General features: G+C 57.4%; 1 protein-coding gene and 1 long non-coding RNA gene across 11 annotated transcripts in view; one reads left to right on the top strand and one right to left on the bottom strand.

The window, feature by feature from the left end:
• Positions 1–17,786, top strand: part of RPS6KA2 (ribosomal protein S6 kinase A2) — a 330,001-nt gene that overhangs the window by 285,412 nt on the left and 26,803 nt on the right. For 6 of the 10 annotated variants that reach the window (XM_081530720.1, XM_081530723.1, XM_081530726.1 and 3 more), the window contains 4 exons: positions 3,300–3,364; positions 10,566–10,668; positions 16,578–16,708; positions 17,506–17,631. In XM_081530720.1, the coding sequence (XP_081386846.1) occupies positions 3,300–3,364; positions 10,566–10,668; positions 16,578–16,708; positions 17,506–17,631 (425 nt within the window). The remainder of the gene's footprint in view (positions 1–3,299; positions 3,365–10,565; positions 10,669–16,577; positions 16,709–17,505; positions 17,632–17,786) is intronic. The other 4 variants (XM_081530724.1, XM_081530722.1, XM_081530729.1 and 1 more) reach the window with 1 other exon arrangement.
• Positions 865–8,301, bottom strand: LOC145521792 (uncharacterized). The gene is made up of 5 exons (XR_014065699.1): positions 6,613–8,301; positions 6,106–6,214; positions 4,378–5,843; positions 3,984–4,086; positions 865–3,388 (listed from the first exon to the last, which is right to left on the bottom strand). It is a non-coding gene; the product is annotated as an uncharacterized LOC145521792 (long non-coding RNA).

The raw sequence follows: 17,786 nt of genomic DNA, 5'->3' as shown, positions 1-17,786 counted from the left end.
GTACTTGCAAATAACCAATGAGCATGAAATGCAATGGGTAAAACATCCAAAAAAGACCAGTGAAAGTGTTTATCACTCAGTGGCATGTCCAACTCTTTGCGACCCCATGGACTGTAGCCCACCAGACTCCTCTGTCCATGGGGTTCTCCAGGCAAGAATACTGGAGTGGGTTGCCATTTCCTCCTTCAGGGGATCTTCCCGACCCAGGGATCGAATCTGGGTCTTTTGCATTGCAGGAAGATTCTTTACCATCTGAGCCACCAGAGAAGCCCAAAAAGAGCTGAAAGAGTACAAATCAGAGGTGATTTTTCATTTTGCTTTAATCATGGTGGCCAGAAGTCTTTTCAGTCCTGAATCCTGGTCTTCATCAAAGGAGGCCTGCGTGCAGGTGGGCGCGAAGCCAGAATGTTCCTTCTCGACATGTTCCAGCAGCTGCCTGGGCTCCTGGGAGGACCGCCAGGTGCTGGGGAGGCCCAGGCTGGACCAGATCTCCAGACTCAGGTCGGGGTTTCCATGGAGATGAGCATGGACTTCCGGAGGGTCCTCAAACATTGCTGTTTCTCTCCAGTACTGACAACACTCCTGACATAGACGCTTGGGGTTTTCCACACGGACGGACTCTCCCCGTCTCCGCAGACACCCACTGGGTCGTAGGATTCAGCGCAGTTCTGACCGCCCGAGTTATCCTGGACCCCAGAGGGTCACGGTCAGTCCCATCAGACCCCCGCCTCAGACACCAGCCCAGAGTCCCAGGTCATCACTGTGCTTCCTGCTGACCAGCTGTAAACCCAGGGTTCCCAGGACCACCACCCACCCCCCAGCTTTGGTAATTCAGAGACCGGATCCCAGACCTCAGGAGGGTACTCTTGTGACTGTTACTGATTTATTACACAGGATGCTCTAAAAGATCAGATGAGGGACTTCCCTGGTGGTCCAGGGGTGCAATGGCTCACTTAGTGGGCAAGCCCTGTGACGCGTCTGCCTCCCCAGGTCCCTGGAGGGGACATTCCGGGTCTGACCCCTTCCTCCTGTCTGTGGTCATTTGCACATCAAAGGGCTGATCAGCAGGTCCTGGAGGCTACTGTGGTGATGGGGGCGGGGGCTCTTTCCCACCGTGCTGGCCTGGCCAGGCTTCCCGGCCGGGGCGGGAGCCGGCTGGACCCTCATCCACCTAGAGATGACCTGATGCCATGGGCAGCTTCTCGACGAGACCCACAGCAGGCTGTGTCTCCTGGGACCCCCAGCATCCCAGAGGAGGGTCCCCTGGCTCCTCAGGCTGGATGGTGAGGCCAGGTTGGGGGCTCCACAGGGACCACAGTGGCTTGAGGTGGCCACGTGCCATCTATCCTCCACATCTTCCTGCCTCCCTCCAGAGGATGAGACCTCAGGTTGGGGTGGGGGCCAGCTGAGTGGGGCTGGACCTGGACAAGGTTCTGCACTGGGGCAGGGCTGGGCCCCTGGCGCTCGGGGTGCCTCCCGCACGACCTGTTTCTTTGAGATGGAAAGCCGTTTTCCCTTGACGTGCAGCAGGAGCTGGACTTGCCCAGTGGAGGCGGCCCGCCAACCCTTCCCATGTCTGTGGCGAATCCCTCCTTTGTTAGTGTTGATGAAGCCACGTCAGCATGTATTCACTCCCTGAAACGTGAAGGTCCCAGCAGGGTTCACTCTGGGAGGTGTGGGATCCGTGACAACAGGCGTCCGCTTTCAGGGGTCCGACAGTCCCGCTGCCCTGACGTCCTCTGTGCACCCCCTCCCTGGGGCCTTGGGACATAACGTCAGCAGCAAAGCGGGCAGAGGTTCAGCAGAAATAAGCAACGGGCAGCACGGTTGGCACTCGGTGTCCAGCACTCACAGGTGTGGACACGGCTGTCTGCTGGCCTGTCTCCAGGCTGCTGTCCTGCAGGACACAGACGCCCCGGGTCCTGCCTTCTTCCCCGGGAGGCCCGGAGCCAGGCCTCTCTGTACTGGGCTCCCCTCTTGCCCTCGTCCATGTCCTCTCATCCTTCAGGAAGGCCTGGCCCGTGGCTGGTTCTGATGGAGGCTGGGCCAGGCCTCCATGTTCTCACCAAGCTGCCCTGGCATCCCACTGCTGCAGCTGGGGGCGTCTAGCCTGCCCCTACCCCACCCCGTCTCACCTGGTCACAGCCCCGCAGGGCAGCCTGGTGGCCTCTGTGGGCTGTGAGGTGGGCAAGAGGGTGGCTGGCAGGAGAGGGTGCAGCTGGGGCTGCTTCTCCCCGGAGGTTGTCAGGACCACCCTGCATGTGCCGCCAGCACCCGCCTCACTGGTGCATCAGAGGACGTGCAGTCACGGCTTTGCTCTGACATCAGAGGGCGTGCAGTCCTGTCTCTGCTCTGACATCAGAGCACGTGCAGTCACGGCTTTGCTCTGACATCAGAGGGCATGCAGTCCTGTCTCTGCTCTGACATCAGAGGGCGTGCAGTCCTGTCTCTGCTCTGACATCAGAGGGCGTGCAGTCCTGTCTCTGCTCTGACATCAGAGGGCGTGCAGTCCTGTCTCTGCTCTGACATCAGAGGGCGTGCAGTCCTGTCTCTGCTCTGACATCAGAGCACGTGCAGTCACGGCTTTGCTCTGACATCAGAGGGCATGCAGTCCTGTCTCTGCTCTGACATCAGAGGGCGTGCAGTCCTGTCTCTGCTCTGACATCAGAGGGCGTGCAGTCCTGTCTCTGCTCTGACATCAGAGGGCGTGCAGTCCTGTCTCTGCTCTGACATCAGAGGGCGTGCAGTCCTGTCTCTGCTCTGACATCAGAGGGCGTGCAGTCCTGTCTCTGCTCTGACATCAGAGGGCGTGCAGTCCTGTCTCTGCTCTGACATCAGAGGGCGTGCAGTCCTGTCTCTGCTCTGACATCAGAGGGCGTGCAGTCCTGTCTCTGCTCTGACATCAGAGCACGTGCAGTCACGGCTTTGCTCTGACATCAGAGGGCGTGCAGTCCTGTCTCTGCTCTGACATCAGAGGGCGTGCAGTCCTGTCTCTGCTCTGACATCAGAGGGCGTGCAGTCCTGTCTCTGCTCTGACATCAGAGCGCGTGCAGTCCTGTCTCTGCTCTGACATCAGAGGGCGTGCAGTCCTGTCTCTGCTCTGACATCAGAGGGCGTGCAGTCCTGTCTCTGCTCTGACATCAGAGGGCGTGCAGTCCTGTCTCTGCTCTGACATCAGAGGGCGTGCAGTCCTGTCTCTGCTCTGACATCAGAGGGCGTGCAGTCCTGTCTCTGCTCTGACATCAGAGCACGTACAGTCGCGTCTCTGCTCTGACGCTCACTGCTCTGTGGTCCCCCAGGTGCCGGGCTGGACGGTGTGGAGGAGATCAAGCGCCACCCTTTCTTCGTCACCATCGACTGGAACGTAAGTTGCCGGCCCGGGTCCCTTCTGCACGGAAACCGCAGGGAGTTGGGGCTGGGGCAGGGGGCGCGGCAGCTGCTGGATACAGGCCAGCGGTCAGCGTAGACCTGTCGCCTGGAGGAGGGCGCTCCCTCGGGGTATTTCCCGGGCACAGGCCGGGGACCCCCCCAGCCCTTCCCTGCGGCTCTAGGCCTGGAACCCGTCCAGCCCTTTGCCGGTTAGAGACCGTGGGCCCCCATGGCCCTGCAGCCATCCCGCCTCCCTGAGGACCGAGCCGAGGCCACCCTGGGCCGCTCCCGGCTGCTTGGAACATTGGGTGTGGGGCCTCTGGGCCCGGACTGGGGGCAGCTTCCTGCCTGGAGTTGGGGTCCCACCTGCAGTCAGCTCTCACTGCTGTAGAAGCTGTTACAGAAAAGCATTACCCAGACTGGGGAAGACAGTTGTCTGTGATGCTTGTTAAAGACCTAAGGAAGACTTGTTCGGGGGGCCGTCACAATGGTGTGGGGACCACCTCAGGGGTGGAGGTCCTGCCTTCGGGAGGGAGGTGGGGCGAGGACCGGGGGTCGGTGGGCAGAAGGTGATTAAGGGGAAACACCAGGGTGGGGGTTCTGGCTAAACCCACCTGCCAGGATTCGCGCTGAGGTGGGCATCGTGATCGGAGCTGGGTTAGTGTCCAGGGTGATGAGATGTGGAGGGCGAGGGGTGGTCAGACTGACTCGAGACTCCTGCAGGAATTGGACAGCGAGAGGAGGCCCCTACAGCGCCCCCTCCGCCCCGCAAGAGCCCAGGAACACTCTGCCTGGGGGACTGGGGGTTCCAGACCTAGAGCTTGGGCTCTGGTGAGAGACGGCACAGTTAGACGTGGTTTCCAAGGTGAAAGCAGAGAGGAGCCTTGACTCCTTGGTGATGAGGTGCCTGGGAACCCAGGCCGCCCTGCCGGGGCGGGGGCTGTGCTGGGAGGCTCCCGGCAGCCGCCCCACGCTAGCCTGGCCTGGGCCGCGGGCAGACAGGCTCACCCCCTGCCAGCACGAGGAAGGGGCTTGTCCTTGGAGGGGCAAGTCAGCGTCTTGGGATGCGTGAGTCTTCGCAGCACTATGGCCGGGGATGCTGCAGGCTGGGCTCCGTGCGTCCCAGAGAGCGCAGGTCTACGAGAGCCCTGGGCAAGGCCGTGGTGCCTGGCTGGCCCTGGCCCTGCACTCGAGGCAGGGTCCATGGACTCCTGTGCCAAGAAGGTGGTACTTCCATGTTCCATCAAAGCAAATCGGGCTGCAGTCAGGTTGGCAAGCTTCTTCTGCTGCTTTTAGTGCTTCATTTCACTTGGGTTGGGCTTGGTTTTTGAGAGAGGCCCTCGGATGCACTCAGACAAGCTTCCCTGCCGTCATCTCATGTCTTGGGGGGCCGGTGGGGGCGTGACCAGCAGGAACCAGAGCAGCAGAGAGGTCTCACTGAGCCCCCCGCTCTGAGCCCCCACTTGGTGCAGGCAGACGTGTTTCATGACCACTGGGTACTCGCCCACGTCCAGATGAGCGGGTGACCAGCATACAGAGGTGGAAAGACACCGCCGTCCATCGTCCAGCCAGAGGCGGCTGTGGCGGGCCACCCCGTTGGGGAAGGGTGACGCTGCAGAGGGGGCTGACCAGCGGGGCGGGGGCGGAGGAAGAGGGAGGGAGTCCCTGAGGAGACCTCCCACCTCCGGGGGCCACGGTCAGTCCAGCCTCCCAGGTCCTCCCCAGGACGGGGAGCCACTGTCCTCTCCAGCCCCCCCCAGTCCTCCCCAGGATGAGGAGCCACGGTCCTCTCCAGCCTCCCTGGTCCTCCCCAGGACGGGGAGCCGCGGTCCTCTCCAGCCCCCCCGGTCCTCCCCAGGATGAGGAGCCACGGTCCTCTCCAGCCTCCGCAGCACTGGGTCAGCCGGGCAGGGGCCGCTGTGTCCTGGCCAGCCTCGGGGCCAGCCACACCCCCAGGCCAGGGACTGCCTCCGGCTCCAAGAAGACATACGCAGGTCCTGGCAGGCGACAGGACAGCTCTGTCCAGCGGTCCGCGCTCTGCTTCCAGCAGCCTCAGTAACTGGAAAGCACGGTGGCGGCCCCTCTGCGAAAACTGTTAAGACCGAGAGGCCTTCCCGCTGCCTGACAGGCGCTCAGAATGACCATGACCAGGCATCGCCTTGGCTGCTCGGTGCCTCTACCCAGAGGCGGCCTCAGCACCCAGCCTGGACAAGAGAAGGATATGATTTCACCTCTGCTTTCTTCTCTGACCCAAAGCTGCCAGCAGAAGTTCTTTGCTGTTTTTTTTTTAAGTAAACGCCTGTCATCCCACACATCTTCCCCCCGGGGTCTTTGGTTTCCTGACAGGACCGAGTGAGTTCGTGGTCTCTGCCCCAGGGGTCACTGCCCCCTTTGTCTTGCTTTGCCACCAACTCACCCCCAGAGCCTGGCGATTAGCACCTGCCCAGGGGGCACTGTCTCTGCAGGCTTGCTTCCTGTGTCAGGAGAAATGAAAAATTACGCGTTAATGATGGACCGCATGCCTCTGCGGATGGCGATGGGAGCGCAGGCTCAGGAGCTGCATCTACTTTCCCTGGTGGCTGGAGCTGCGCTGAGAAACGAGCAGAAGCCCCAGACTGGCCTCGTCAGAGCGAAGGGCCTTGGGGCCTCGAGCCAGTCGGGAGCCCTCCAGCCCCACCAGGCTCTTCTCGGGCGGGATGAAGCATCCACCCCAGGGCCCTCCCTGTAACGTGGCACCTTGTGATTGCAGCTGCGCCCATCAGGGCTGGAGTCAGGCTTCTTCCTGAAACCCTTCCAAGCACATTGCCAGAGTCACGTGTCGGGTAGAAGGGACTCCTGGGGGAGACTGAGGCCGGAAACCATGAGAAGCACGCCCTCAGACCCCGGGGGACCCGGCAGCACGTGGACAGGGAGCCGTGGAGTAGGGCTCCGGGCGCAGTGGACCTTGTCATGCACAGAGGGCGGACCCTAGGGGTCTGGATGCCGGGAGCTAGCATCTGCCACTCATCTCGCCGTACCCGGGTCCCCTCCACGGCCCCCTGGGAGATTTCTCTAGACCTTCTCCCATGTTAAATACCCCAGAAGGACCCACCCTTCCAAGGAGCCGACAGGTGTCTGTTCAAGGACTGATCACCCTCTGGCTCAGGGGTTTTGTAAACCCAGATGCCGGGGTTGGCACGCTCATGGTGGGGTCTCCCATGGAGGCAGAGCTGTGCGCCACGTGGACCAGACACCCAGACTCACCCACGGCACCCTGGAGCCGTCGGACGGCTTCCTGTTCCTCCTCCCGTCCTGTCACCCCGCTGCATCGTTTCTGCTACTTCAGAAAGCATCTCTCACGGTGCCCTTTGCCTAATTGGAGCGTGTTGATTTTGAAATGCCTGGAGCCAGAAGTGCTTGCAGAAAACAGATGTTAGGTCTGTGACCCCGAACTGCGATCAGTTCTCTCTTCCATTATCGAGTTGCTATTTCTGTTTTGCTCCCTCTGTCCTTCCCTAGTCACCTTTTAGGTATAAATAGAATTCAGATGCGCCTGCTCCGAGAGCCCCAGTCTGTACATATGATGTGAAATCCGTTCCAGCACTGCTGCAGCTCATGTCATCCGAGATCCCAGGACAAACACTAGGGTTGAAAGTGATGCCCGTTGAACTTGGTCTTGAGACCCCACTGTCTTTCCATCGGTGTGGGGTGAATTGTCCCAGAGGCTCAGAGAGGGGCATCCAGGTCAGAATTAGGAAGCTCAAAGTCCACAAAATGGTGTGCCCGTCCACTCTCCGTCTGACCCTGCGCTCAGCAGGGGATGTTACAGAATGAGAAGCAAGTTCCCCTTTTCTCTAAATCTTCAAACCCACTCTAAGGTTCGGACGCAGGAAAAGAGAAAACATGTGTAAAAATAACACTTACTTGTGCTTTCCCGGCCTCCCTGCTGGCTCAGTGGCAAATGCAGGAGACTCAGGCTTGGTCGGGAAGATGCCCTGGAGTAGGTGTTCTTGCCTGGAGCAGTCCATGGACAGATGAACCTGGCGGGCTACAGTCCTTGGGGTCGCAGAGTCAGACACGACTCAGCAACTAAACAACAACAAAGCACTTGCCAAGATACTTATCCAGCAACAGGAAGACATTTAAGACTGCGGCAAACACCGGGGTGCCTCGGAAGGGCAGGATGACCAAACACCCCAGGTGGCTTTGAGGCTTTTGCTGCCCACTTGAAACCAGGATGAGACTGCACCAAGCACCCGAGACGGGGTTCTGGGGCATATTTCAGTGACAGGCTCCATCTCTGCAGGTCCCAGTGTCAGGGGCAGAGGGGTCTTGGGGGGACTTCCTGCTGCCCCCCCCCAGCAAGCCTCGGGGAGCTTTCTCCCACACGGTCTCTCGAGTCAGTCGGGCTCTCCGCAGCTGACTCACAGGCTTACAGAGGCTGTTCGGAAAGTGCACAGAAATACGGCCACACTTGCACACGCTGCTGCATGAAGCCAGAGGGTGCACAGGCTGCAGACCCGGTTCTGGGACTGGCTCGGTGGGCGCTGGAGCTGGGATTCTGCCCCGGGCAGAGCAGGGGCAAGTGTGAGCCAAGCACCGTCCCAGAGTGGGGACCCCCGGGGGCCGCGTCCTCTCTGGATCCCCGAGTTATCACTCGATGCTTCAATTTAAAATACGCGCTGCTCTCCACCCGGACGAAGCTGCAACACCTCACTGCTGGGGGACCATCTGATTCCGATGAGCTCTTCTCCTTATACGTGAGGACTTTCAAGTGGGGGTCTGCGTCTCCTCCCAAGGGGTCAGCTTCCCAGCCAGGACCACCTCCCAGCTCCGTGGAGGGGGGTGAAGACTTGGCCTGGGTGTTGAGGGAGGGGAGGAGCCAAAATGGTTGGGCTTCGGCCTCCAGGTGCAAGAGCTCTCCTTCGGATGAAATGAGGACCCGTTCTGTGTGTGTGTGTTTACTGAGATACAGTTGACATGTAACGTTGTATTAGTTTTGGCGTTACGATGTAACAATGTGCTCTTTGTACGTATTGTGACGTGATCACCACAATAAGCCTAGTTGGAATCTGTCCATAAGTAGTTGCAGGTTTTTTCCTTCGGATGAGAACTTGCGGGATCTCCTCTTTCCGCAGCTTTCAAACATGAACCAGTCTTCTGATCTGTAGTCAGCAGCGCTACAGAACCTCCCCAGGACTTATCTGGGTAACCTGGAGATTCGTGCCGTTAACCCCATCACCCCTTTCAGCCACCGGAACCCCCTCCCGCCCCTGGCCACCACGCGTGTGGTTCTCTTTCGTGGAAATCTCTTGTGTAAACAAATGCCCCCTCGTTATGGAAGTAGGAGACCTGGCTCTGCTGGAGGTCCCTCCCTCCCCGTCCTCCTCCCCGTCCTCTGGGAAGAAGCAGGAGGACAAACATTTGGTTACTGGCCCAGCGCAGACACCCCAGGGAGAATGGCCGGTGGCGGGGGGTGGGCCAGGCTGGGCGGCCGGCAGGCTTGGTAGCGGCGCGTGTTTTAACCAGAGTGTGGAGCTCGCCCTGCGTATTAGATTTCCCCTGACCAGCGCCTGCATCAGGGAAGTACAGACACACACACACACACACACACCCGCCGGTGTGTCAGCACAGAAAGCAGCATCTTTCCGTTTCTGGAAAGGGTTATAGAGTAACTCAGTTCCTAATGAAATCTCTTCACCCAGGGCTGGAAATGACCAAGTAATGCGAGGCTGGATTAGCTCATTTTTCCTCCTCCGAGGGCTCCCGAGGGCACATCCCAGCTCCACATGTGCACGCACGGCCTAGGCCGCTCCAAACCCGAGAGGGAACCCAGCGGTCAGCAGTCCGTGCGGCTGTGCGGACGGCACCTTCTGCAAGGGTGTGCTCCAGCGGGGTCTCCACTGTGGTGGGAAGAGTCTGGAGACCCAGGCCCACCCCTGCCTGTGCCTTCGTCACCCCCTGGACTTGACCCTGGAGGAGGTCTTACCTAACCTATTTTAGCTTCAGTTTTCTCGTCTGTAAAATCAGTGATAAAATCTGCCTTCTCAAGTTCTTGAGAGACTGGGAGCAGATCTAGACAGGTCACTGCATCCGTTTGCAGACCCACCTGTCTGGGGCCCCTGAGTCCAGGCCTGGTGACCCGGAGCCCCGGGAAGGGCCCCGTGTTCCCAGCTGGGGCCTGGGGGCCCGCTGGTGAGGCAGGATGGGGAGAACGTGAGCTGACGGATTGCAGCCAGACCCTCCTCCTGGTTTCCACGCCCTGCCGCGGGGGTGCACGGCTCCCCACGATTGATGCCACCTGCTGCAGGGTGTTCCCAGAGTGATCTGACTGAACCCAGGCCTCCCATCCCCAAATCCGCCTGGGCGGAAGCCCTGCCCCGTTCCTGGGGCCCACTCCCTCCTCAGATGGGCATCCCGGGCTCTGGTGCCGCCCTCTGACCTCTCCCTACCACCCCCACACCTCAGCATCATCCATCGCGCGTCCTGCCCAGCTCTGAACGCCCTTGTGTTGCTCCTTGAAAGGAATCGTGGAGGAGTCAGGCTCGGGACAGCATACATGAGTGTGCCCTTGACCCCATCCACGGCAGGAGCCGTGAGGCTGAGTCAGACCCCAGAAGCGGCCGGCTCTCTGACAGGCGCTCCAAGGGCCTGTTCAAGTGTGCAAAAACGTATTCATCAACCGGAAAGCCCGACTCAGCCCCTGGACTTGAACAGAGGGGTCTGGAGGCCCGAATCCGGGAGTGGCCGGAATAGGTGCCCCGGGATGTGCCCAGACCCTGTGGTGCGGCTGAGGGGGGACGCGGATGGGGTCGGTGTCCCTGCCAACTGGCGGCATCTGAGATGCTGGCTCCCAGTTGTGGGGATGGGGGATGGTGCAGAGGAGCAGGGCTCCCCCTGCTGGCACCTGGCAGGGAGGACGTGACTGACCTGCCAGATGCTGCTTGAAGTAGATTCTACTACGCAGAAATGATCGAAACTGTTGCACTAAAATCAGAATGTTTAGATGTCCCCAGAGTCTTTACCGTGGAGCTGCGGCTCCCATGTCTCCTTGTAGACGATGTGGCTGTATGCTGTCCTCAGCGTAACGTGTTTTCGGGGTGCTCCTGCACATGTCAGAGCTGGGAGAAGGGCGGAGGTGGGTGGGGATGGGTGGCCCCTCCCCTGCGTCTCCCACCCCAGCCCTCAGCCCCCGCCCCGTCCTGCCGTCCCTGCAGAAGCTGTACAGGAAGGAGATCAAGCCACCCTTCAAGCCAGCGGTGGGCAGGCCGGAGGACACCTTCCACTTTGACCCCGAGTTCACAGCGAGGACGCCCACAGGTGTGTGCGGGTAGGGTGGGGTGGCCTGGGCTACTTTCCCACGGGGGTCCTCCAGCCCAGCCAGGTAGGGCCAGGCCCCCCGGAGTCAGAGAGCCCCACGTTCAAGGGCGCTTCCAGGGGAAGTCACCCTCAGGTCTGTTTGATATTCTTGTTTCTCTGCTCGTTGTAAAGGCGTTTGTGGTAGAACCACCTCTCAGTCACCCCCGGGCACGCCTGGCCCGGAAGTCTCCCCGGGGCTCTGTGCATCACCTGCCTCCTGCTCCCTCTTGGCCTGTGAAAGTTCGAGAAAAGAAGCTCGAGGCAACGAAAGTCTCATTTAATTAGCGGTTTTATAGGAAGAGGGAGGCTGTCAGCTAAGTCTGTAAATGCATGAACTGTCGATCTTATTCATGCAAAAAACCAAACACCTGTTTGAAAAGTTGCGTCAGCTCCTGTAGCTTGGCACAGCAGATGGGCTCGTGAGTTTAGCTTCCATGACATATCTTGAATTACTCCTAAGGTCCACCAAATTCAATCAGAACTGGTCAGCTCCCTTTTAAAAGTTGTCATTCTGTTATATTGATGGCAAGCCACTCCAATATTCTGCCTGGGAAATCGCATGGACAGAGGAGTCTGGTGGGCTACAGTCCATGGGGTCGCAGAGTCGGATGGGACTGAACGACTGAGCACGCTTTAACTTTGTAAAAATATGGTGACTGTCTTTGTCTGCCCAGGTGGCCATAACAAAATACCGCAGACTGGGCAGCTTCAAGTACAGAAATTCATCTTGGTTTCCCATGAGATCCTTGCCCTGGGCTGCAGACGGCCGCCTTCCCTCTGTGTCTTCATGTGGCCTCACTCTGTATCTGAGAAGAGAGAGAGGTCCCTGGGGTCCTTCTCCTCTGATCAAGACAGCAGTCTATTGAGTCAGAGACCCACCCTTACGACCTCACTTACACCCTCAGGACCCCTTCTCCCAGGACAGTCACTCTGGCCTTCAACGTGGGAATTCTGTGGGACACAGCCCAGTTCATCACAGTCAAGGCATGGTGGTTTTATCTAAGAAAAACGTAACAAGCCCCTTCTGGAGATTGTGCCCACTCTTCAGGTGGCTCAGCGGTAAAGAATCCGTCTGCAATGCAGGAGACCCAGGAGACACGGGCTTGATCCCTGGGTCAGGAAGATCCCCTGGAGGAGGAAATGGCAGCCACTCCAGAAAGCCTGGCAGGCCACAGTCTGCAGGGTCGCAAAGAGCTGGATATGACTGAGCCACTGAGCGTGCCTTATTCTGGAGCTTGGGTGGGACACGTTCAGCCCGCTGGTAGCTACTGGGGCTGCGTGCTGTGCACATGGGGCTTCCCACGCTTTGCGCACTATTGTTGTTCAGTCGTGCCTGACTCTTTTGCGACCTCATGGACTGTGGCCTGCCAGGCTCCGTCTGTCCGTGGGATTTCCCAGGCAGGAATCCTGGAGGGGGTTGCCATTTCCTGCTCCTCTCTCACTATTACTGAAACTGAAATTGTCTATGATTAAAAAAGATAATCGTGAAATAAATAGACGGTCAAAATATCAAGTGGATAATGTTACAACAGAGAATCCGCTTGGCTTTCCACACCACAGAGGGGCCCTTTCGGGATGTGAGCTCTGTGCAAACACAGAGGTGGGGAGGGGGTGTCCTTGGGGCCTGGAAGGCTCCTGCAGACCCCCGCAGCGGAGGCTCCAGGACCCGAAAGGAAGCGGATGCTGGGTGCTGTCAGTTAGGGAGTCAAGGCACAGACACTCACTGGTCTCTTTCAGGTCCTCCTGCAGCCCCCAGATAAAACCAAGACCGTCTTCAGGGCCAGAGCCTGAGTGAGGCCTGCGGTCACGGTCGGGGGTGACCAGTCACTGCTGCCAGGTTCCTGCGGCTGCTCAGGAGGTGGAGACCCGGGTGCATCCTCTAGGAAAGGTGGCGGGGTGCTCACCCAGCTCTCAGCGTCCTCAGGAAGTCCTTGTGTGTTGGAGGTGAGGGGCAGTCGGTCCTTCCTCTTGGCAGCACTGACCCAGTTCACAGACTCAGGTGGACCCTTTAGCCTCAGAGGATGGAAAGACGGAGCAAGATGGGGGATTCCATCCTGGCTGTGCCCACAGCTCGCCTGAGCAGGTCACTGTCCGCCTGCTCCGTGGCTTACCCAAATGTCACGGAACCCAGAAACGGTTAACTCCAGAGAGAACTCTGCCTGTGACGAGCCCCTCACCACCTCCAGATCCTTAATGAAAGGTGCAGCTTTCACCAAGTGTTTCCATCATTTGGAACCGTGTTTAAAATACTGAAATACAGACCATATCTGTGTTCCCTGGCAAGAAAATGCTAATGCAGTCAACTCTGAATTATTCACCTGTGCACGCTTTTTGTATCGTCCATGAAGAATTTAAATCCCAACCTAGTTGGCCTATGTGGTTAGCGGGCATTTTTTAAAGCACATCATATATCTTTTGTGCAGAGAATTCAAGTTTATTTTATTATTAGCTAAAGAAAAACATAATTAGACACAGTGCATTTTAATGCTGTCCAGAAATAGCTTTTTTTACCCCTTACTATTTGGATTTCTCCAATCAATTGTACTTACTGCCTGACACAGTTTGCCTTTGAGGAGGTAGTAATTGAAATGCCAAGACATACAAAAATAACTCTCTATATTCATAAGAGACCAGACTGTTCTGAGCACGTGATTCGAGTCTATGACCGTGAAAGGGCAGCAGATGCGATATAACCCTGGAACAGTGGTTAATCCACGCCCTGTGTCAGACTTGGACACACCGTCGGAATTTTTTGTGCCGGTCTTCAAGTCTTTCATTTTTAGCTTAAGCTGATGCTAAAGCTGGTGAACTTTCCCTGACGACACACCAGCTGCCTTTCAGAGTCTGCTGACCCACGGGAGATGCCAGCCTAAGATTTAAAAGCACAACAAACATATTGCAACAAGTCAGAAATCACTCCTAGGATCAACGAAGGTTGACTGTACTCAGCTTTAAATTTCCTTTCATCCAACTCACATGCTTGCCCTCCTTTTACTACTGAGCTAGAAATCGGTGTCCCCTAGCCGATTATAAAGCATGTTAAAAGTTACTGCTGCCACTACCATGTGGTCTCATGTGGCCGCAGGGACCAGTGTTGGCTGTGATAACCTCTCGTGAGGTCCGTGTGAACCTCAGCTGGTCTCTCCTGGGTCTGAGCAGGGAACGGCATCCCAAGTGTTAGAAGGCATGGCCCTGGGCTTCACACCTCTTTGACGGTTGAAGTCCTTGCTTACTTGATCCACAGACTTTCCATTCGCCCGGGAAGGTGTATCAGTTCAAATTCGCAGGACGCCATGTCCCGCCCGCACAGACTCCCAGTTGCTGTAACTGAGCCTCCATCCGCCGGCGCTCAGCCTGTGCGAGGCTCGCCCTGGGTCCTGGCGTGGGCTCGAGTTCTCCCATCCAAACCTGCACCTCTGGGCTTGACGGTGGCTAAACCGACGCTGTGTGCCTGGGCTTGGTGGAGACCTAGCGCAGGACTCATCACCTGGGGGATTTTTAAGAGCAGGCAGACCTCAAAGCCGGAGTTCTCTGCAGGGAAAAAACAGTCAAAACCAGCCCGGGAACAAAACCTCTTCAGAGGGCGCTTGCTGCCTCTGCCGTCTCAGTGCATAATTTCCAAATTCTAGAAACTATGCAGCCGAGTCTTGTGCCTTTTAATTAAGTTTCTCCAGTCTAGCACGTTGGCACCTTGCTTCCAAGTGCAGTCAGCTTTGATCTCACTCACTCGGGTGACTCTGGAGCCCTTTACCAGGTCGATGTTAGGGGCTGAGACCCACGTCCTCGTGGTCAGAGGTGCTGAAGAGGGGTGGGCCAAGCCTGCAAAGCCCTTGTCACCCTGCGAGGTCTCCCTGGAAGAGCCGTGCAGGCTGCCTGGTCGCAGCTCGTGGTTTAGCTCCCAGGTATGGAAGGAGCACCCCAATTGCCTTTCCCCCAAAATAAAATGCTCAGGAGGAAAGCCCACATTCCTGCAGCAGCTGACCCCCACCCACCCCCCTGCTCCACCAGGACAGTCTTAGTTTATATATTGTTTCCACATCAAAATAAAGTATTCAAACCAAGTCAAAAGGTGCGCGCATGATCAAGTCGTGTCCGACTCTGTGACCCCATGAACTGCAACCTGCCAGCCTCCTCTGTCCATGGAATTCTCCAGGCAAGAACACTGGAGTGGGTTGCCATTCCCTTCTCTAGGGGATCTTCCTGACCCAGGGATCAAACCCACTCCTCTAATGTCTCCTGCACTGGCAGGTGGGTTCTTTACCACCAGCCCCACCTGAGAAGCCCCCAGTGTACGACAGCACTTATTATTTTATTATATATTGCTTACAGCTTTATTGTAATGTGCTTTAGTACATATTAAGATACATATTTTTGAATTTTTCTCCCAGTGAGTATGTTCTACAGCGCATTTTCTCTTTTTCCACTTGACCAACTGTTTTGTCAGCTGACACTGCCGTGTTTTATTCTGGGCCTGTAGTCTTGCTAGTTAGTGTTACCTGCACCCAGACCAAGCGTCCTGATGATATGGATACAGCTTTGTTGGTTGCAGCAACAGATATGCAACATGGATGCAGCGTGGTTTCCTTGATGATAAATATCCAGGTTGTCAGCAGGATTTTTTTCTTTTTTTGCTGTTACAAATGTTGCTAACACCAATGTTTTCTACGTTTATTTCTAATCACCTTAAAGTAATTCTGTGGGATAAGAATATCCTTGCTGCTCTTCAGAAGGCAGGTGGATTTATGCTTAGGTAGTCACTCCACATCAGCCTTGCAAAGATTCTGCCAACTTGGGCTCCCACCCGCCATTGCGGTGCCAGCCCTGACCGAACCCGCGCGGGCCTGGTTCGCTTTTGCCGATTTGTCAGGCGGCGCGTTACCCCGGTTACCGTGCCCCCATTAGAGGGACCGAGCGCCTTCTCAGGTAGGAGCACCGTCCATTCCCTCCTGCATTTTCCTTCCGGGCCTTTTCCCCTTTTCTCACTGGTCTCCGGGAGCTTTTTGCATAACAGAGAGTTTTGTCTGTTACACATGATGCAGATCTTTTCTGTCTGCCAGTCTTCTATCCTTTTGTTTCCCTTAATGGCGAACTTGAAAGGGGACCCATCTCAGCAGCAGTCAAGCTTTCGAGCAAATGCACAGAGCTTAGAGGGGTCAGCACTGAAGGGCTCCCTGAGGGTCCGGGAGCAGGGCACGCTGCCTGCTGCGTGCGGGCCCCTCGGGCCCCTCGGGCGACAGAAGGATCACCCTGCTGGGCCTGCATCGCTGGGCCGTTCCGCTGAGCTGAGACACTCAGAGGGTGGCCTCCTGGGCCCTGCCCGCAGTGACAGCCCACCCCGAGGTTGCTGGTGGCTCTGGGCTCCGTCTGGAGCGGGCAGGGCAAAGGGCTGTGGCTCAGAATGAATATCGAATACGTTACTATCAATGATCATCCTGAAGTTTTTGTTCTGAGTATTTTTGCTGTAGTGAAAGTGAAAATCATTCAGTTGTGTCCGACTCTTTGTGACCCCATGGACTATATAGTACATGGGATTCTCCAGGCCAGAATACTGGAGTGGGTAGCTGTTCCCTTCTCCATGGGATATTCCCAACCCAGGGATCCAACCTGGGTCTCCCGCATTGCAGGGGGATTCTTTACCAGCTGAGCCACAAAACACAGTGTGGTTTCTTATGGTTCAGCCTCTCTGATCTCGGTTTTTCCTCCTTGTCTAACACACACACACCTCACACATACCGCACACCTCGCCCACACACACTGGTGCACATGTGCACACACGCAGTTCACACACATGCACACACACCCACAGGGTTTCTGCACTGCGTGGTGGCTCAGCTCCCCTGGAAGACTGATTCTCTGGTTGTTACCTGCAGACTCACCCGGCGTCCCCCCCAGCGCCAACGCCCATCATCTGTTTAGAGGATTCAGTTTCGTGGCCTCCAGCCTGGTCCAGGAGCCCTCACAGCAAGATCTGCACAAAGCCACAGTTCACCCCATCGTGCAGGTAACCTGCCATTGTCCAGGTGGTCCCCCATCATCCAGGTGGTCCCCCACGTCCAAGCGGGCCCCCATCATGCAGGGAATACTGTAGAGCCCCTTGGTTCACTCCGCCCACCTCCCCAGGGCCATGAGTGTCCACCATGGTGGATGTCCCAATTGCCATCATGAAGTGTAGTTTTGGGGGGTCAGTGAAAGTGCCATTTTCATAAGGAGGTTTGCACTGTGTAAAGGTGAGCACTGTAGAGACTCTCACAAGACATCAGGACTTCTTCTCCTTTAAGAACCGAGTCTGGGTGCGGTGCATGGCCTTGGAAGGCCGTGTTTCTCTCCCTAAGGCCCTTTGGGAAAACACAGCTTATCTAAAGCAGACATGCACTGTGGCCGTGTCACCGTAGTGGGTGACTTTGTCTACCCCATGAGGCGGCAGGTGGGGATGGTGAGGGGCTTCAGGGGGTGGGATTTCCATCAGATGTTGGCATCCAGACCCTGCTCTGGACACAAGCAGCAGAGCCGCCGCCTGTATCTCAGGGCATCTGACCTCCCTGCTCCGGATCCTCACTCCCTGGGCTCTTTGGGGGAAGCAAGCGGGGCAGCCAACCCAGGGTCCTGACCTGAAAGATGGGAAAGCTGGGGCTAGATCTGGAACCACCGCCAACCAGCCCTGTGACTGTGGTCTGAGGCCACCACGCCCTCCTGGCCTCCATGTCCCCGTGTGCGCAGGCTGGAGCCCCCTTTGCACCCGCGGTCGGTGCACTTGAACCGGAGACCCCTGACCGCACTCTCTGCCCGCTGTCTCTGCAGCAGCTACACGGGAACAACATCCACTTCACTGACGGCTACGAGATCAAGGAGGACATCGGGGTGGGTTCCTACTCCGTGTGCAAGCGCTGTGTGCACAAAGCCACGGACGCCGAGTATGCCGTGAAGGTAAGAGCAGGATGCCCGGGCCCGCGCCCGCAGCCGCCAGGCCCCCGCGGGCACGTCCGGCCTCGCGAACACCCCCTCACGCATCTTCCTCCAGGCTCTGATGTGGGCACTTCTGTTTGCCTTGATATCAGGTCACTTCTTAAAAAGCTGTTTCG

The sequence above is a fragment of the Giraffa tippelskirchi genome, chromosome 9 (genome assembly GCF_054371585.1).
Source record: "Giraffa tippelskirchi isolate mGirTip1 chromosome 9, T2T-mGirTip1v1.2.pri, whole genome shotgun sequence".
In the NCBI taxonomy this organism is placed as follows: Eukaryota; Metazoa; Chordata; class Mammalia; order Artiodactyla; family Giraffidae; genus Giraffa; species Giraffa tippelskirchi.
Note: the sequence above shows the minus strand (reverse complement) of the source record. Positions and strands in the feature narration are given on the sequence as shown.